Source organism: Oncorhynchus gorbuscha, linkage group LG19 (genome assembly GCF_021184085.1).
Source record: "Oncorhynchus gorbuscha isolate QuinsamMale2020 ecotype Even-year linkage group LG19, OgorEven_v1.0, whole genome shotgun sequence".
Lineage (NCBI taxonomy): Eukaryota > Metazoa > Chordata > Actinopteri > Salmoniformes > Salmonidae > Oncorhynchus > Oncorhynchus gorbuscha.
In genome coordinates this window covers 48,838,039-48,859,389 of record NC_060191.1, presented here as the reverse complement: position 1 = coordinate 48,859,389, position 21,351 = coordinate 48,838,039, and the positions used below count along the sequence as shown (strand labels likewise).

Here is a 21,351-nt window from a genome sequence, read left to right as displayed (position 1 = left end):
TCAAGGCACTACAGAGGGTAGTGCGTACGGCCCAGTACATCACTGGGGCTAAGCTGTCTACCATCCAGGACCTCTACACCTGGCGGTGTCAGAGAAAGGCCCTAAAAATTGTCAAAGACCCCAGCCACCCCAGTCATAGACTGTTCTCTCGAATACCACATGGCAAGCGGGACCGGAGTGCCAAGTCTAGGACAAAAAGGCTTCTCAACAGTTTTTACCCCCAAGCCATAAGACTCCTGAACATGTAATCAAATGGCTACCTGGACTATTTGCATTGTGTTCCCCCCCTATAGTCACTTTAACTGTAGATACTACCTCAATTGGGCTGACCAACCAGTGCCCCCGCACAGTGGCTAACCGGGCTATCTGCATTGTGTTCCACTCGCCAACCCCTCTTTTACGTTACTACTACTCTCTGTTATTCATATATGCATAGTCACTTTAACCATATCTACATGTACATACTACCTCAATCTGCCCGCCTAACCGGTGTCTGTATGTAGCCTCGTTACTTTTATAGCCTCACTACTCTGTATAGCTTCACTACTGTATATAGCCTCACTACTGTATATAGCTTCACTACTGTATATAGCTTCACTACTGTATATAGCTTCACCACTGTATATAGCTTCACCACTGTATATAGCTTCACTACTGTATATAGCCTCACTACTGTATATAGCTTCACTACTGTATATAGCTTCACTACTGTGTATAGCTTCACTACTGTATATAGCTTCACTACTGTATATAGCTTCACTACTGTATATAGCTTCACTACTGTATATAGCTTCACTACTGTATATAGCCTCACTACTGTATATAGCTTCACTACTGTATATAGCTTCACCACTGTATATAGCTTCACTACTGTATATAGCTTCACTACTGTATATAGCCTCACTACTGTATATAGCTTCACTACTGTATATAGCTTCACTACTGTATATAGCCTCACTACTGTATATAGCTTCACTACTGTATATAGCTTCACTACTGTATATAGCTTCACTACTGTATATAGCCTCACTACTGTATATAGCCTCACTACTGTATATAGCTTCACTACTGTATATAGCTTCACCACTGTATATAGCCTCACTACTGTATATAGCCTCACTACTGTATATAGCCTCACTACTGTATATAGCTTCACTACTGTGTATAGCTTCACTACTGTATATAGCTTCACTACTGTATATAGCTTCACTACTGTATATAGCCTCACTACTGTATATAGCCTGTCTTTTTACTGTTGTTTTAATTTCTTTACTTACCTATTGTTCACCTAATACCTTGTTTTGCACTATTGGTTAGAGCCTGTTAGTAAGCATTTCACTGTAAGGTCTACTACACCTGTTGTATTCGGCGCACATGACCAATAAACTTTGATTTGATCTGTCTTGTTGATGGTGTTAAGAAGGCAGAGCAGCGTTTTATCATGGACATACTTCTCCCCATCTTAGTTACTGTTGTATCAACATGTTTTGATCATGACAGTTTACAATCCAGGGTTACTCCAAGCAGTTTAGTCAGCTCCACATGATTTATTACAGCATTTAGTTGAGGTTTAGTGAAGGATTGGTCCTGTAGAGATTTCTACCCATGACATTATTCTTCAGAGCAGAGAAAGCTTTTTGTTGTGTTGGACTGACTGCTCTGTCAAATCTGTGGAATTAAACTTTTAAGATGAGATCAAAAACGTTAATAAAATATCATCAACAGCTGACAGTGCATGTATTCCATTTCTGACTGCAGCTTATGAATGTTCTACAAGATCTGCAGAAGTATTTTCCAGTTAAGTGCCTTGGTTATTTCTCAAGGGGCTGGCCACCGCAGCAGTATGCCACCTTGGACTTGAACCAGCAACTTTCTGGTTTCATGTGGTTGGTATGCACTAACTGAGTATGAGACCACCAGGTTAATCTTACTGGAGGTGTCACTGTATTGGTGTCATGTGGTTGGTATGCACTAACTGCATATGAGACCACCAGGTTAATCTTACTGGAGGTGTCACTGTATTGGTTTCATGTGGTTGGTATGCACTATCTGCGTATGAGACCACCAGGTTAATCTTACTGGAGGTGTCACTGAATTGGTTTTACTGTGGATTTTAAAAAAACTTACACTAATTGGGTGAAAATGAATAATTATTTCTACTAATAATTGTGGTGAGAGGCAGTTGTGTGGCCTATACCTGTTAAGGATATTAACTGGATCAGGACCCAGGTGGGTCCCACTGATGTGAGCCTTTGAGCATGGCATTTAAGTCAATTAGATTACATATTCAGCTGAATAAATGGGAAACGTGTCTTACCAGTAGGTTATTGATACAGTACTTATGTAAATGTGATATTTTTAATATATTTGCAAACATTTCTAAAAACCTGTTTTTGCTTTGTAATTATGGTGTATTGTGTGTAGATTGAGGGGGGGGGGTATTTAGTCCATTTTAGAATAAGGCTGTAATGTAACAATGTGGAAAATTCAATTATGTTATGTTATGAAGAGAAACAACAAATGTTCGTACAAATAAGTGTCTTCTATCGGCTGAAAGCTTAAATTCTCGTTAATATAACTGCACTGTCCAATTCACAGTAGCTATTACTGCGAAAAAATGGCATGCTATTGTTTGAGGAGAGCTCCTAACAACAAAACACTTTTTTTCTCTCACCACGATAGGTTTGATAAATTCACCTCTGAAGGTGAAATGTGTACTAACATTCTGAAATATTGCTCTGATTTGTCATCCAATGGGTCCCAGAGATAACGTGAAGTGTTGTTTTGTTAGATAAAATCCTTTTTCATATCCATAAAAGGTCCATATAGCATGCGCGATCGATTTTTGTATTTCCACTCATTCAATTTGCAAAGAAAGGAATCTGTGAAAATCTAACCCTAAATGTTGTTCAACCAGTCAAATCACATTCATATTTATTCCTCAGAGATCTTAGAAGGTAACCAGACTTCACTATATCATTAGGAGTGTAGTATATCCTATAGGACACCAAATTTGGTCAGAGAGCAAAGCCTTCATGGCATGCCAATGACACGTGTGGTCTTCACTTGATCGACTGTAACTTTGTCAAATAAGCACCAATCAGGGTCACACAAAGCTAGCTAGAGCCAATGAGCTGGGCTTTTACGGGAGTATCCCATAAAGTATCCCATACGGAAACCCTGTATCTGTTGCAAAATGTAGCTGCTAACCTTGTGCGACAGCAAGCCTTTTGCTTTTGGACAAAAATTATAAGAATATCAAGACTAATGAAAACTGGGTGTTTTTGCAAATATTGAACTTATAATATGGCTTCTAATACTGGAAAAGCTCAATTAAAGTCCAAGTATATAGATTTGACTATATTCTTGCATAAAAATGTCATGTAAATGTCTCCTTCACGATTTTCTCATACATAATTATCCGTCTGAAACTTTGCACATACACTGCTCCCATCTTGTGGACACCATCGGAATTACAACCAGTGATGGCTAGATGTGGGACCTTTTTCTGTTGCATTTCAAATATGGTGGTAGAAAAAAAAGGTTTTTAAAAAGTACAAATGAATAGTGCCTGATTTTGTATTATTATTTGTATTTCTTTTTATCGTTTACATTTGAATGAAAAATAAATTCACTGAGTAAATCTAACATCTCTATTCTCGAGCTGCAACACACAGTTTGTGTCAAAGGATTAATACATCATTATTCGACGTAGCTACCCCGTGTCTGCATCTCCTGTTTATGATGCGGAGTTTTCCGGCTGTCAGCTGTACGTAAAACGCATTGATAAATCCCTTTTCAACTCCGTGTGTTGTGGAAAGGTAAACACTAATTGTTTCAAGCTAAGGTTAGAGAACATAAAATAGACATTCAGTGGGCTCCAAAGTACCAGCAGTTCACTCGCATTTGCTAGTGAAAGAAATGTAAATGCAAATCTGAAAAAATACTGGTCGCATTTGTGCGAGTGTGATGTACATTTAGTTCTGCGTTGTATTTTCCACGTAACATTACGAGGATCACGCTATCCTGATAGACAGACTGTAATTATGATCCACGTCATTAAAAAGCATTACAAAAGTATAAACAAAAGTAAATCTAAACATCTTGCCATTACATGGAGTCCGGAGTTTAGAAGACTGAAGAAGAAGGAGTGTCCGGTATTAGCTATAGAGGCAATGCTTCTAAAAATGCCTTTGCACTAGATTTGAGGTTTTATCAATTTAGAAAATCTCAAATCATGTATGCACCGCAAAGAAATACAATAGGCACGTTTGCAGCGTTCAGATTCCCTTTGCGATAGCCAGTTTGCGGTCAGTGTCGATGCAGTCTTTTGTTTTTATGTTTTCAAAATGATTTAGCTTTTAGTGTTGATTAGGAACTGTGCCTAGAAAGCCAATACTTGTGAGCTGGCCCTAGTGATTGGCCCTGTTTGAGAGGTGACAAGCGTTCCACGACTTCAGAGACTAAACTTGGGGGCATGTGCTAACACAAACGTTTACAGATAATTATCTCCATTCTACACTGTACATGTAATGGAATAAACATACAGACAATCTGTACTAATTCCACAAAACATATAATTATTTTATGTTCTGTATCTGATGTTTTTCAGAGGACTGAACTGAACCAGGTGTGATCCATAATGTTTGTCTAAGAACATGAATCTCCATAATGTTTGTCTAAGAACATGAATCTCCATAATGTTTGTCTAAGAACATGAATCTCCATAATGTTTGTCTAAGAACATGAATCTCCAATTTGCCACGAGTGTCTGGTACCCTAAAAAGTTGGACAGGGTTGGCAGGTCTGGGAAAGTCGCATGAGAAATGTCCAATGTATTTGTACATGAGATTAATGGATGGATTTATTCTAAACACAGTTGCGTAACAGGCCTAGTATTATATTTGGCTTTGGGGGGGTTGCAGCAGTTCACTCAAGTCATTAGTGTATGCGCATCGCCCATGAAGGCAAGTGAACAAGTACACACAGTGTAGAGAATTGGGAGAAGGGAGATGAAGGCTCAGAGGGAAAGCATGCATGTGTGATTGATGCTACCCAACCTCTCTAGATGGAGCTGTACATTCACAGAGAAGAGATGGGGGGGAAATATCATATTTGCCCTCCATCCTCATATCCTGCAGCAATGCAAGAGGGTGGAGGGGGGGCTGTAATCCCAAGGTTAACCCACTCCAGAGTGCTCTGTGCAAAGCATTCCGAGTAGCCCTGATGGACGTGCTGCCGAGGCTGACTGGGTGATGTCATCAGTCCAACTCTGCTGCCTGATCGTCACTACCACTATTGTTCTGCTGTCTGTGTTAAGGCTCCATTTATATTCAGTATGATCTGAGATTCCTCCTCTTGCTCTCTCTTTCTAGTTATCTCTCTCCTCTCACTCTTGTTTTCTCTCTCCCTTGAGATGCCGTCTCTTTTCATCTCAATTTATGTCAAACTGTTGAATGAAGACCTCGTGAGACATCAGTGTTTTTAGGCAGCAAGGCAGGCAGCCATGCAGGCTGGTAAAGTAAGGAGAGTTCCATACATCTACAGTGAAATTCCTTGATCGTCATCCCTTTAAATCCGTTTCAGCTGTGGCTACGGTCTCCTAAGACTTTAATGCTTAAGATAATCATACACTTCAGTGCCTGACAGCCAAACTGATACAGTGTGAGAGAATAAATCTGTATTCCTCTCTTGTCTTAACTTGCAGGGTAAATAATTTGCTCGAGAAGAGCCAAAGTGGGTTCTTAGTGGAAAATCTATGTAGTACAGAGATGAGTGGCCTTAAAAGTTGAAGTGAGTTGGTGTTATTGGCATGGTATGTGTTGGACAGCCCAACCTTGTGAACCGTGATGGGTGCGTGGGCCGTGGATGGATTTCATGTCTGTGGCGGATCGGACTAGGAGCCCCAGGGCGGTGGGGCAGCCAGGCAGCTCGATGGGGCTGAAGGACAGTGTCCTGGTTCAAAAGGATATATAGGCAGGGGATGCTTGCCACTCTCCAGACTGGCTCCTGGTGAGGGCATGAAGAGCTGCTTGAGAGGAGGCAAGAGAGTCAGGCTGTTACATCTCATACAGGGTACCACAGGTGAGGTACCACAGGTGAGGTACCACAGGTGAGGTACCACAGGTGAGGTACCACAGGTGAGGTACCACAGGTGAGGTACTGCAGGAGAACTGGTGAGTTATTGTCCTGAAGAGGATTGCTTTTAAATTGGGTCTGGTGTGTTCTTTTAAAAAATTGTGTCTAGTTGGTGTACAAGTTTCGATTGTTGTTTAATGATTGATTACAAAGACTGCATTTTCTACTTGCTTCCAAGTGGTGGATTCTCTGCAGTTCAAGTGAGGGGCAGACATGTTCTTCAAGTTTTTAAATGGTGGAGCAGAGTAGTTTTTACAATCTGACAAATATTCTCACTGTGTGCCAAGTAAAAAAAAAAAGAAAAATGTTGATCTGAGAACCATTCCACACACATCTCTGCTTCAGAGTTGATAGTGTTGGTTATTGTTGACCAGGGACGCTGTTAATTGGATCACACGGTGGGTCGTCCATGTTAGGCAGTAGATTGGACATTGATCCATCGTGTGGTTTGGTCAGAGCAAAGCAGACCGGTGGAAAACATGTCAGTGGTCCTCTAATCTGAGAAACTATTCATTTACTCTCCTCTCTGTCCTCTATGCCCTCTCTGCCCTCTCTGTCCTCTATGTCCTCTCTGCCCTCTCTGCCCTCTCTGTCCTCTCTGTCCTCTCTGTCGTCTCTGTCCTCTCTGCCCTCTCTGTCCTCTCTGTCCTCTATGTCCTCTCTGTCCTCTCTGCCACTTATCTTCTAATTCCAATCCCTGTTTTATTAAAACTGTGAGGATGACATCGAAAACCTGGTTGGGATGACTTGGAAATCCTTTTTGGGAGAACACTGATACAAACTCGTAGAAGAACCTTGCAAGGCCTTGCTCTGAACTCTGAGTGTTAGTAGGTGTGTGTGCTTTTGTTTTAATTTTCAGTAAAGACATTTCAACTCTCTACACGATACAACGGCAGCCAGATCAGTTAATTTCATCTGCTTCAGTAACAGTGCATTGTTAGACCTCCCCTGAATGGGAAGATATCAGAATCAGTTAAACTAAGTGTAGCTGGACAAATAAACAACATTAGGCTATGAGTGGAATGGCCAGACAGAATAGATCCCTGCACACACCAACATTATTTCTGGACATTGCTGAAACAATTCATTCCACGCACCACTCTGAATGCAACTCAATCACCCTGTGGGCTACTCCAGTGGACAGCCATGTTGCTTACTCTGGCATCCAACAGCCATGTCATTTCCTATGGCTGGATCCAGACTACTCACTCATTGTTATTTTAATTTGAGTTATTTAATCATTTTGTGATTTGTTTTATTTGTGTTTTGTTTTTCTTTCAACCCTTTTTGTACCGGTCCGTTCTACACAAAACGCCATCACGCAACGCTATCCTGTTGTCACGCCAACCTACCCTTCCACGCCCTCCTTCACCATTCCCCATTCCTTGTTCTGATTGGTCCTTCCAATTCTTACTTCCCTGTTGGCCCTGCTCCTTGCCTCGCCCTTTTCCACTCCAAATGCATGTTCCTTCCTGGTTGGAGATGGCAGAGTGTACTATAGCCCCAGTAGCAATGGAGGACAGTGACCATGAGGCTCACTCATCATCAGATGACCTGGACTCCGCCCCGCCATCCCCTGACCACACCAGGGACCACCACCATGAGCCCGAACAGGTACCAGTGACCAGACAAGGTCTGGGTCAAAGAATATGTCAAATACTTTCCAGATATTTGAGCTGCTTTGCTTGATTTGGTGACACAGTGAATGGAACACATGGAATAGTCCAAAAAGGTCTAAATTCCAAGCTAAATCAAGTGCACCTCAAATACTTTAAAGTATTTTCCATATTTCTATTGGTCTCTCAGTGACCCCCCCCCCTTAAACCCAATCCCCTATTGTCACACACAACACAGGGATGTTGTTGTGGCAGGAGGTTTCATACTGCTGCGCTCCATATGTACAGTGGAACCACAATCAGCCCTCTGTCGGCATGCAGGGATAATCTCCTGTTATCCTGAGAGCCATGTGGAAGGACAATCTAAGATTCATACATAGCAAGGACTGGCAACAATGTACTTGGAAATTGTAATTTAATTGTCCACATGCTTTAGACCACCTTTGTAGTTCACTCGTTTACTTTGTAGTTTACTTTATAGTTCACTAGTTTACTTCCTGTTTGAACCAGTTATTTGCGCAAAAAAGTTGAGTTGGTTACTATTGATCCAAAGAAAGGAGGCCCAATAGGCTGTGTGTCTGTTCACAGGAGCTTAAACTTGGAAGAACACCAATGTATCATCATGACTGTGTCCTCTCCAGATTAGCTCTCAAAATGTATCACTATTGAGCACAGATATGGGCTGATAACTCCAGTTTACTCTGATTGCTATGGTTCCCCTAGAGCTAAATCACTCTGGATAAGAGCATCTGCTAAATTACTCAAATGTACAGTCGGAAAGTATTCAGACTCCTTCCCTTTTTTCACATTTTGTTACGTTACAGCCTTATTCTAAAATGGATTAAGTCATTTTCCCCCATCATCAATTTACACACAATACCCCATAATGACAAAACGAAAACACATTGTTAGACATTTTTGCAAATGTATTAAAAATAAAAAACAGATACCTTATTTACATAAGTATTCAGATGCTTTGCTATGAGACTCGAAATTGAGCTCAGGTGCATCCTGTTTCCATTGATCATCCTTGAGATGTTTCTACAATTTGATTGGAGTCCCCCTGTGGTAAATTTAAATTGATTGTACATGATTTGTAAAGGCACACATCTGTCTATATAAGGTCCCATCGTTGACTGTGCACGTCAGAGTAAAAACCAAGCCATGAGGTCGAAGAAAATTGTTCATAGAGCTCCGAGACAGGATTGTGTTGAGGCACAGATCTGGGGAAGGGTACCAGTATTGTAGTTTCCAAGTACACAGGGGCCTCTAATTCTTAAATGGAAGAAGTTTGGAACCAGCAAGACTCTTCCTACAGCTGGCCGTCCTGCCAAACTGGGCAATCGAGGGAGAAGGGAGGTGACCAAGAACCCAATGGTCACTCTGACAGAGCTCCAGAGTTCCTCTGTGGAGATGGGAGAAACTTCCAGAAGGACAACCATCTCCGCAGCTCTCCTTCATGGTGGGTTGGCTAGACTGAAGTCACTCCTCACTAAAAGGGACAAGACAGCCAGCTTGGAGTTTGCCAAAAGGAAGCTAAATGACTCTGACCATGAGAAACATGATTCTCTGGTCTGATGAAACCAAGATTGAACTCTTTGGCCTGAATGCCAAACGTCTGGAGGAAACCTGGCCCCATCCCTACGGTCAAGAATGGTGGTGGCACCATCATGCTGTGGGGATGTTTTTCAGCAGCAGGGACTGGGAGACTAGTCTGGATCAAGGGACAGATAAACAGAGAAGTACAGAGATCCTTGATGAAAATCTGCTCCAGAGCTCTCAGGACCTAAGACTGGGGTGAAGTTTCACCTTCCAACAGGACAAAGACCCTAAGCACACAGCCAAGACAACGCAGAAGTGGCTTTGGGACAAATCTCTGAATGTCCTTGAGTGGCCCAGCCAGATCCCGGACATGAACCTGATCGAACATCTCTGGAGAGACCTGAAAATAGCTGTGCAGCAACGCTCCCCATCCAACCCTACTGAGCTTGAGAGGATCTGCAGAGAAGAATGGGAGAAACTCCCCCAAATCCAGGTGTGCCAGGCTTGTAGCATCATACCCAAGAAGACTGGAGGCTTGTAATCACTGCCGAAGGTGCTTCAACAAAGTACTGAGTAAAGGGTCTGAATACTTATGTAAATGTCAAATGGAAGTTTTTATAAAAAAATAAAATAAAAAGTTTCTGCTTTGTCATTGTGGGGTATTCTGTGTAGACTGAAAAAGGCTGTAACGTAGCAAAAGTCAAGGGGTCTGAATACTTCCCGTCTGCACTGTAAATGTAAAATAGCCTCTTGGCCTTCTCAATACACTGTAATATTCATAGTGGTGCAGGCTGGGGATTCTTTACACAAACTGGAGCAGAAAGGGCATGCGTGGCTGTGGTAACTTGAGCATCAGCCCTAAGGACATGAGCACCAATCTGCATCCCAAATGGCATCCTATTCTTTATACAGTGTACTTCTTTTGACCAGGACCCATAGGGAATAGGGTGCCATTTGGGATGGAACACTAGTCTCTAGTCTGAGAACTCCAGGGAGGGATATCCCTTTACAGTTTCAACTACACACAGAGGCTCTGCCTTTGTTGGTGTCATGAATTGTAGGTATTGTCATCGGGGAAGGTAGGTGGTTTGGGAATAAAATAACATGTAGTTATGATTGACAGGTTTAGGCAGATTTGAAAATGAGTGCTGTAATCACCACAAATTGATCAGTCATTGTCTAAATGACATTTTGAGGTGACATGTTTAACACCAATATATTTTTATCAGGTTTCCTCTGTCTACCAGTGTGTGTTGAGTGACACACCCATATGAATAGATGATGTCATGTTTGAGTCCTTGTTGATGTCATAAGAAGGTGTGTGTGTTCATGACTGTTTGCGTTTGAAGCTGTATGACACTATATACCACAGCAATTCATTCATTTGAGCAGTCTTCTAGTAATCAAGAGGGTTCATTAATCATTTAGAGGTTCATTTCCTTTATCTCTACTCAATCACATCATATTTTGTTGTGTAACCTGTTAAACGGTTGCCTCCACTATTTATCATCCACGTGGCTACAGTACTGTACCTTCTATTGAATTGTGATGTACCAGCCTGCGTCCCAAATTGCAGCCTATTCCCTATGTAGTGCACTACTTTTGACCAGCGCCTGTAGACAATAGGGTGCCACCCAAACTACCATACCAAGGCTGAAGCTGCTGAGCAGGGAGAATCTTTACAGCCAGCTGCCACGGCACTACACTTTAAACAAGATGTATCCTCCCATTTCCTACAAGTTCAGGAAGGTCAATGATGTCGTTCTGTCCTTGAGCTGTTTTTGTCTATTCATGTTTTTGTTTGGACCCCAGGAAAAGTAGCTGCTGCTTTAGCAACAACTAAAGGGGATCCTAATAAAATACTAATACTCAAATTATGAGTTATCTATAGAGGACACAAAAGGTTCTATTTTTGGTGCTCTATATTATATTGGACAGAGTGATTGTTCTCTCGTGTCAGAATCAGAGTGTGTGCTTGTTATCAGTTTGATGGCCATCCGAGATCTCTTCTTCCTCGGCATTCCTCCCTTCAGCACAAATATTTACCCTCCCCTCTTACGTTGATAACCCTGTAGCTTCTCTGGTGCTCTCTAGTGAATCAGTCAGTCGATATCTTCTTTCCTCGCTGTCTCTTAGTGTAAATCTTCTCTAAACCCTAGAGAACTAGGCCTATCTTGCACTTAGTGATTTCTTAGGTTGTTTCTCTCCATCAAAACATTCAGTGTCTATAACCACTCTGCATTTTCTTCTTTTTTCCTGTTGATCCTTATGTTGCCTCTGTTACCTTTTGCTCCTTGTTTTCCTTCCGATCTATATTAACCCTCCCTCCTGCTCCAACCTTTACTCCTCTCCATCCATTCTTCTCTGCATCACCCCTCCCACCCACCTGCACCGCTCCCTGGCCCCTCCCCCTTAGCACTCAAGCCATTACAAGGATGATTCTGAAGACTCTGAGTTGGAGAACATCATGCAACAAGACCCCCACCACAGCGGGGACCACCCTCACCCGCCTCTGGGCGGCTATGAGCACAGCCCCGACCATGAGCACTCCCACCCGGTGGACAGGGAGGCAGAGGGTGGTGACACCCCCGGAACGCCCACCTTTTTGCGGCCCCCCACGGCGGGTGGCAGGGCCCAGTCAGACAACCAGGGCGTAGGGAGGCTGCAGTTGGGTGGATGTGGGATGGTGGATCACTATGACATGCAGTCTCCCCTCAGTCCCACCAGGCCCAAGAGCCCCTGGGGCCGCTTTGATCCCTACGACTTTCCAGAGGTAAACTTCAGGCCAGGGGGACCGTTTAGGGTGTAGAGACCAGAGGCAACACTATGGACAATGTGGGTTGGGTTATCAGCTCTCCAGTCCAAAGAGGTTGTGCTTTAGCCTCAGAGGAGAACTAGCAGCAGGTTCAGGCCTAGCAGCAGGTTCAGGCCATTTCCAGTGATGTTTACTTGGAAACTGTGGTTGTGTGTCTGGCAGATTACTCAGTTTGTGGATTTCGCTTTGAAACTGATGTTGGTCAAAGATGGTGTGTTCTGGTGTGTTGACAATGGCTTCATTCAATACCCTACATCTGTTGAAATGGCTTTAGGTTTGAAGACATGTATTTATGTGTGGTAGGTGTTGCCTTTTTATTTAGAATGATTACTGTAACTCGCAAATGTGCCGCCACCAGAGGTGAGCGACGTGTCTAAATAGGCGTCTGTTTCTCTTGCTTTCACAGGACCAAGACAAGGACTATGTGGGCTTTGCCACACTGCCAAACCAAGTGCACCGTAAGTCTGTCAAGAAGGGCTTTGACTTCACCCTGATGGTAGCAGGGGAGTCTGGTCTGGGCAAGTCCACCCTGGTCAACAGCCTCTTCCTCACAGACCTCTACAAGGACAGGAAGCTACTCAACGCTGAGGGTGAGGTGGCCATTTTGGTGTCTCATCTTCTGAATGAATGAATGAATTATAGAAATGGCCAGCTGCTAAGGAAATGTGTGTTTTAAACCCAGAGCGGATCACTCAGACAGTGGAGATCACTAAACACACAGTGGACATTGAGGAGAAGGGCGTCAAGCTGAAGCTCACCATCGTAGACACCCCTGGCTTTGGAGACGCTGTCGATAACACTGAATGGTATATGTCAAACATCCTTCCTTCATAGGACTCTTCTTTGGTGTCAGGAAAACATGAAACAACTCAACTCCTATTATGATCCGAAGGCAGAGCTGAGGAAGTTCGCGGTAGTCTTCAATACAGCCGTCAAACTTTTATTGCTATTAGGCTTTGTATTGTTACATGACACAGTTTGAGGTTCAGTTGCAGTATAGCTCAGTGTACAGTAGGGGAATGACTGTCTGCATTGCCTCAGTGCTGGTGTGTCTCTCTGTCTCCCCCACCGCCCTAGCTGGAAGTCAGTGGGTTAGGGTTGGTATGGTTAGTGGTTGTAGGGTGGCTGTCTCTGCAGTATTGGCTCAGTGCTGGTGTGTTTCTCTGTCTCCCCCACCGCCCTAGCTGGAAGTCAGTGGGTTAGGGTTGGTATGGTTAGTGGTTGTAGGGTGGCTGTCTCTGCAGTATTGCCTCAGTGCTGGTGTGTTTCTCTGTCTCCCCCACCGCCCTAGCTGGAAGTCAGTGGGTTAGGGTTGGTATGGTTAGTGGTTGTAGGGTGGCTGTCTCTGCAGTATTGGCTCAGTGCTGGTGTGTTTCTCTGTCTCCCCCACCGCCCTAGCTGGAAGTCAGTGGGTTAGGGTTGGTATGGTTAGTGGTTGTAGGGTGGCTGTCTCTGCAGTATTGGCTCAGTGCTGGTGTGTCTCTGTGTCTCCCCCACCGCCCTAGCTGGAAGTCAGTGGGTTAGGGTTGGTATGGTTAGTGGTTGTATGGTGGCTGTCTCTGCAGTATTGCCTCAGTGCTGGTGTGTTTCTGTGTCTCCCCCACCGCCCTAGCTGGAAGTCAGTGGGTTAGGGTTGGTATGGTTAGTGGTTGTATGGTGGCTGTCTCTGCAGTATTGCCTCAGTGCTGGTGTGTTTCTCTGTCTCCCCCACCGCCCTAGCTGGAAGTCAGTGGGTTAGGGTTGGTATGGTTAGTGGTTGTATGGTGGCTGTCTCTGCAGTATTGCCTCAGTGCTGGTGTGTCTCTGTGTCTCCCCCACCGCCCTAGCTGGAAGTCAGTGGGTTAGGGTTGGTATGGTTAGTGGTTGTAGGGTGGCTGTCTCTGCAGTATTGCCTCAGTGCTGGTGTGTCTCTGTGTCTCCCCCACCGCCCTAGCTGGAAGTCAGTGGCGGACTACATCGACCAGCAGTTTGAGCAGTACTTCAGGGACGAGAGTGGACTGAACAGGAAGAACATCCAGGATAACAGAGTCCACTGCTGCCTCTACTTCATTTCTCCCTTCGGACACGGGTACGTCAGCTACGACATGTCGTCTCTGTCTCAATACTCTTTAAATGGAGTCCTTCTGTTGAGATAAACATATTGGCTGTGTCTCAATACTCTTTAAATGGAGTCCTTCTGTTGAGATAAACATATTGGCTGTGTCTCAATACTCTTTAAATGGAGTCCTTCTGTTGAGATAAACATATTGGCTGTGTCTCAATACTCTTTAAATGGAGTCCTTCTGTTGAGATAAACATATTGGCTGTGTCTCAATACTCTTTAAATGGAGTCCTTCTGTTGAGATAAACATATTGGCTGTGTCTCAATACTCTTAGAATTGTCTATTTTACCCCTTCTACCTTCCTTCCTTGAGTACCACCGAGAGGGTTTCCACTATGCACCACGTCGGTTTGCACCATGTTCCATGCATTCTAAATGCATTGTGGTTTCCGTGGAATCTAGACCCACCCTGCTCTGCTGCCTCCAGGGAAATGTGCATCTGGTGCAGTGCTAAACGTTCTATCCATTTTGAGGGGCAGATGCTGCAGTACTGAACCTTCTTTCCAATTGTCGGTATAAATGCAGTACTTTTGTCTGAGCTTATCGTTTGTTTTACACCACTGTGTTCATTGAAAGGAAAAATCTTGAGCACCACCATTTGCGCTTAAGTACTGCTGCAAACCTGTAATAAGGAAACAACTCCCTCTGCTGACCAATATTATATACTACTACAATCCTTGAAAATATGGTTTATGAGGATTACCGTAATTATCTCTTAACCATATCCAAGTTTTGTCAGTGTTGTCTATGTCCATCTTTCCACATGTACAGTGTGTTTTTTGGTTTTCTCAGTGCTGACTTGTTGTCCCTAATTCTATGTTGCTCTGGTAACTTACTCTGCTAAATTACTAAATATGTATGTCATGTCTTGTATCTGTCTCAGCCTGAGGCCTCTGGATGTGGAGTTTATGAAGGCCCTTCATGAGAAGGTCAACATTGTGCCAATCCTGGCCAAGGCAGATACACTCACACCCACCGAGGTCAAGAAAAAGAAATTCAAGGTAAGCCCTCTCTAACTGGCTTTTCTATCTGTGTCTGCTTGTCTGAATAACATGGCTCTGTACAAATAAGAAATGGACAGGGGACATTGGTTTCAGCAAATTTCTGAAACATATATTTTTATTTCCAGGTGGCCATTTTGATGGATTTGTTTTTGCTCCTTGTTCTTTTGTCCATCCTCAATCACAGGATTTGAAACGGTAGTTGAATGTTCTTCGCCTCTTCTCTCTGTCCCTCCATCTTCCTGTAGATCCGAGAGGAGATCCAGCAGTATGGGATTAAGATCTACCAGTTCCCAGACTGTGACTCTGATGAGGATGAGGACTTCAAACAGCAGGATCAGGAGCTCAAGGTGAACCACATTTATCCAAACCTCACATCACTAGTTGAGGAAGTATGGCAACCTAAAGGACACTAGTCATCATAAACAACCTGTCTGCAGTACAGGAAACCCAGATTACATATGTCAGTAACCATGTTATTATTGAGCACACAGCCTTAAAGTCATCTGTTTGTGAATTCTATTCATCTCTGTGTGCACCTGTGCATTAGAGGGCAGGCTGTGTCTGTGCAGCCAGGACAGGCCAGAATGTTGTCTTGGTAGATAAATGGTGTCTCAGTCTCTCCCCCTCATAGAACCTTTTCTGTGACCTCATGTGCCCTGACGGTGTGCTCTGTCCATTCCAAGTAGGGGGGAGAGAGAGATTGAGAAATGGGTAGATCTGCAATGCAGCATTTTCCACTGACTGCATTACCTCATCGTAACCACAGATATATTCCTCCCTCTTTGTACTTTATTCACTTCATTTATATTCACCTCTCCTGCTCTCTCTCCCTCCCCCTGTCTCCCTCCTCCAGGACAGTATACCGTTTGCGGTGATCGGCAGCAACACGGTGGTGGAGGCCAAAGGGAAGAGGGTCAGGGGTCGTCTCTACCCCTGGGGCATCGTGGAAGGTAACCCTGTTACACCATCATTATTTAGTTATTGTGTGTTGGGGTCTTATTATGTTAGGGTTGAACTGGGATGTGGACATGAAGCTAGGGCTAGGGTAGTGGTTGTAGACTAGGGTAGTGGTTGTAGACTAGGGTAGTGGTTGTAGACTAGGGTAGTGGTTGAAGACTGGGGTAGTGGTTGGAGACTGGGGTAGTGGTTGGAGACTGGGGTAGTGGTTGGAGACTGGGGTAGTGGTTGGAGACTGGGGTAGTGGTTGGAGACTGGGGTAGTGGTTGGAGACTGGGGTAGTGGTTGGAGACTGGGGTAGTGGTTGGGGACTAGGGTAGTGGTTGTAGACTAGGGTAGTGGTTGGAGACTAGGGTAGTGGTTGGAGACTAGGGTAGTGGCTGGAGACTAGGGTAGTGGTTGGAGACTAGGGTAGTGGTTGGAGACTGGGGTAGTGGTTGGAGACTAGGGTAGTGGTTGGAGACTAGGGTAGTGGTTGGAGACTAGGGTAGTGGTTGGAGACTGGGGTAGTGGTTGGAGACTAGGGTAGTGGTTGGAGACTGGGGTAGTGGTTGGAGACTGGGGTAGTGGTTGGAGACTAGGGTTAGGGTAGTTGAAGAAAAGGTTTAGGGTTGAACCGGGATGTGGACATGAAAGGTTTAGGGAAACACTGCCCTAACCTAACACTCTGTTACTCTTGACAGTGGAGAACTCGGCCCACTGTGACTTTGTGAAGCTGAGGAACATGTTGGTGAGGACACACATGCAGGACCTGAAGGATGTGACACGGGAGACCCACTATGAGAACTACAGGGCTCACTGCATTCAGAGCATGACCCGCATGGTGGTGAAGGAACGCAACCGCAAGTACGGACACACACACGCTCTCATACACTGCCAGTCATATGCTGTTTATAGCTTCGATCAGGTATCTTAAGGCTGCACATATTGTTACTCCTATACATACATAATGTAGCTCAAATACAATTCACACTAACATATAGTCACGAACTCTTAACAACATATACACCGACCTACTGTTAACCATATTGTCTTTCCCCACTCTACTCCTGTAGTAAACTGACCAGGGAGAGCGGCACAGACTTCCCCATCCCTGTGATACCAAGTACCACAGACACAGAGACGGAGAAGCTAATCCGAGAGAAAGACGAAGAGGTACCACGACGACACTCAGACCCAACTCTTGAACCCCACTCTGACCCAGGCCTAGATCCAGGGGCTGAACCTGAGGCCTCCAGGCTGTCAGTCATACAGTATATATATTCCATCCATACATGCAGGTGCCCCTGAAGACCCCAGTCAGGTGGTGTGATTGTGGTCTGGTTTGAGGAAGGTTTAGGGGTGACCGTCTGCCCCTACAACAGCACCCAGCCCTGGGATGCACATGAACTGTAGGAGAAGACTAGACTAGATCTGAGTACAAATGTTTTATATTCAAATACTATTTGAACCCAGGTCTGGCTGTAGAATATAATATGCCAGGTCACATTGCCTGGGTAGAGTAGTGTTGTAGATGGAAAGAAGCCCTGGTTCTCTTCTCCCTGTTTGAGTTTGTCCCTGTCCGAATGCACCATGGTGCCAATTTCATATAATTATTTATGTTATTTTGTTTTATGATTAAAAGCTGATTAAGTTCTTTAAGGTTACACTACCTCAACAAAAATGCCCTAACCTGAGATTTTGAATACGATACCCTGTGACCCACGTGCGCAACTTGAGTTTTGGCACAGCTCTTCCATTGATATCAGTGCATCATTTACGCAAAAATCAAGGTAGATTCCCCCCTGAATGACATGAGCCATTAAAATAATTATACATTATTTTCAGTTTTTCCCTCATTTTTGGTATGTAACCCTTTCCATTGTTTAAACGTTGTGAACACAAAACTGTTGCCATAATTTCATCCTATTTTGATATGTATGTGGGATTGGGGGGGGTGCTATGCAGGGCAAATGCGTGTCTGCAAGCACCATATCTTTCTCACTCATACTGCATATCACAGTATTGAATTAACAGGCTTTACATGTAGTAATTACGGAAATGAATGTGTGTACTTGACTGAACACACACAGTCACCAGGCTCGTTTACGTGGTCTCCAGACAGAGCGAATGGGGTGCCAAATCGTATCAATCAGTTGTTCTTCACTGGCTTGGTGGTCATTGGATGGGGCTTGGTCATTGGTGCAGTGACGTAGAAGTAATGGCCGTGTTCCAGGCCACCTGGACTGTATACATGAATTAACACACGCATCCATCATCGGGTCACATGATTTGAAGACAGAATAGACTGTCTATTCGATCAGTTATCTGTCAGCACTTTTGGCTTGGTTGTGATTGGATACCGCTTGGTTATTGGTGCAGTCATGTGGAAGTAATGGTTGGGTTCCAGGCCACCTACATTGCAGTCATGTGGAAGTAATGGTTGTGTTCCAGGCCACCTACATTGCAGTCATGAAATGTTGGCAATCACTACTTCAGCATTTGTAGTGTTTTGAGACGGTCAGATCTGTGCAAATGTGAAGGTAATGTTTAGTATTATAGGAATCCATCAATATGACTTAACAATCTGATAGTCTGGTATGGAGAATCCTATTAATCTGTTGTCACATAGCTGGCTTTTTTGTGATTGGTAGCTCCTGGTTATTGGTGCACTCACATGGAAGTAATAAGTTGGTATGAGGTTCTAAACCCTGTGAGCATCTCCCCAGTCCCCACTTCCTTCTGTGGTGTTTTGTATTGCTGCATGTCGAGTGTGTTTGACTGACAATGGCCTCTTCTCTCTACAGTTGCGGCGAATGCAAGAGATGCTCACAAAGATCCAGGAACAGATGCACACGCAGAAGGAGGCCTATTAACCAAGGCTACCACGAGAACCCCTTTCCCCTGTGTAAATATAGGCCCCTTCTTTCCACTACTAGGGTGGGCACCCCTAGTACCACTCTACTCTAGTCCACAAACATTGTCTGCTCCAGCTCATCCAAACCCAACTGCCACCACTCCTCATTTAGTCAATAACCCCAACTATCAGAGACTGATCCAAGACCAGGCATGAGGCATTTACAGACAGGTGGCGGCATGGCGAGAAGTTTCTTCTTCCAACAACATGGAAGCCTTGCATCTCCACACCTGTTGTGGAAACTCTAACGGTAACAACGGGCACCCCTGTCAGGTGCCATTGCTAGAGCACAACACTGGTCCGGACAGCACAGACCTAACCACCTGCTTGTCCTTACAGGGTTATGGCCGGGTCCTGCCTGCCTGCCTTCCACCCATAGTTTATATGTGGTCTTGTCAAAAGATAACTTTTTGCCTTCCAGTTTTGTCGCTAATGTTCCTTGATGTTTCTCCTTAGTGAACTCTAACCCCTGACATTGGTTAAGGGATAGACTGTAGAGCATGTGTTGTCCTGTCCCTCTGCTAGGTGTTTGAAAGTTTATATTGTAACACGTTTAGATGTGTGGTCTTAACCAACCTAGACAAGGTATGGTTTGAGGGAGGTTGGCCTGCCAGATTTGTATTTTTTTGTCATGCACAATTTTTTCCCAAGAGCATTTTTAAAAGGTCAATACTGTAGATGGGGATCTTTTTTTACTATTACAGGATTGCATCTATCACTTGTAATTATTTTATTTGCATTGCTACACAGAATAGCAAGAAATTCCTTGTTGTGGAATGAATGACAAATGTTACTGAAGTAGTGTTGTGTGTTTTTGGACAAATGTATGTTAATAGGGCTAATTAGTTTCCTTCATGTTTCCAGTTCTAGCATGCTCAAATCTGGGTTGTTCGTTCTTGTATATAACTGACAAAGGAAACCCACTACTTACAGTTCTGATATCTGTAATGATAGTTTCCTGGAATATTGTTGACTTGCAGCTCTCCAGGGTCGTGTTCAGGGTCTTGTTAAAACTTTCTGCAGCGAAAACCAAAAGGTGTGTTCTTAGAACGGGATTCAATCCGATTATAGACATTGTGACTTTTAAAGGCAATTTCAGATTGAGCTGACATGCACATTTACGTGATAGGATCTCCGCAAACATGGGGAACATTGCCTTTTAAAACCCGAGATTGGACTGAATCCCGGCCCGAATGGACAAGTTCAGGCAGTAACTCCCTGTAGAATTATATTTTTTTTACTGAACACGACCCAAAAGGAGAAAAGAGCAGGCTTGAGCTACTTAAGTGCCAGTCAAGAGACGCTGGCCTGGGGACCAAGCAGACAGGACAAGCCCCTTATTCTGTCGGATGTCAGGGGTTAGAGAATGACCGGATCGCCTCGTATCTTATAGAAGTGTCTGATATAGCAAGCCTTCATTCATGGGTTGATAAACTCCGTAGACTTGATGTTGATTGTGGACAGTAAGTATGCACCTACTCTTTTGAAGTACATATGTTTGTGGATGGTTTTATTATGCAGTCAAAACAAGAAATCATGTAATTATTATTTAGGTATTTTCAACTTCCACGTTTCCCCACAATTTTTGGCTTTAAACAAGTTTTGTTATAAGATGAATAGTTGTGTATTTATTTTCCTCGGGTGCAAATATGAGGTCATTCACAAGGAACAAGTCATGAGATAAAAAAATACATGTTTTGGATTGTATGAATATGCCAGAAATTAATGTTTCAATGAGAATAAAATATTTCAGATCTGTATTTCTCTTTGTAAGCAACATTGATTATATTTTTTATTTACCCTCCTCCCCGCCATCAACACTTAGATTCACCTAGAGACCCAGAGTCCAAAATCTCAAGGGCAGGACATTTTCCCCCATTTTTGTTTTATAACAATGTCCTTTTTGTCCTGCTACTTTTTGGAATATTTATCTAATAAATAACTTTGGCCGGGATTCATTTCAATCTCAGATTTGGACAATGCGCCAATTAAGCCGACACATTGCAGCATTTACTGTGAATATGGGCTCTGCTAACGAGGGAACTTGCATTTTGGACAAAACGTGCTCGTATTGAACCCGGGCCTTTATAAAGTCATTTGAGGAAGAGAAATAATTCAATGAATTGTAATAAAAAAAATCTGCATCTTAACTTGATTCTAGACATTTTCTACTCTTACTCTGTATTGTGATGGTGTTGCTGATTGAGCCTACCACAAATATTCTCCAAAACCTAAAAATGACCAAAGCAAGAAGTTTTTACAAACATAAGATAAGTATCTTA

General features: G+C 43.6%; 1 protein-coding gene across 7 annotated transcripts in view; it reads left to right on the top strand.

Moving 5' to 3' along the window:
• Positions 1-20,829, top strand: part of LOC124005291 (septin-4-like) — a 72,813-nt gene extending 51,984 nt beyond the window's left edge. For 2 of the 7 annotated variants that reach the window (XM_046314416.1, XM_046314417.1), the window contains 9 exons: positions 12,518-12,701; positions 12,794-12,917; positions 14,045-14,179; positions 15,096-15,213; positions 15,462-15,563; positions 16,070-16,166; positions 16,857-17,019; positions 17,229-17,328; positions 18,960-20,829. In XM_046314416.1, coding sequence (XP_046170372.1) covers positions 12,518-12,701; positions 12,794-12,917; positions 14,045-14,179; positions 15,096-15,213; positions 15,462-15,563; positions 16,070-16,166; positions 16,857-17,019; positions 17,229-17,328; positions 18,960-19,028 — 1,092 coding nt within the window. In that variant the 3' untranslated portion in view covers positions 19,029-20,829. Of the gene's footprint in view, positions 1-5,674; positions 6,970-7,620; positions 7,753-11,712; positions 12,070-12,517; positions 12,702-12,793; positions 12,918-14,044; positions 14,180-15,095; positions 15,214-15,461; positions 15,564-16,069; positions 16,167-16,856; positions 17,020-17,228; positions 17,329-18,959 lie in introns of those variants that run through there. The other 5 variants (XM_046314412.1, XM_046314411.1, XM_046314410.1 and 2 more) reach the window with 5 other exon arrangements.
• Positions 20,830-21,351: the final 522 nt, after the last annotated feature.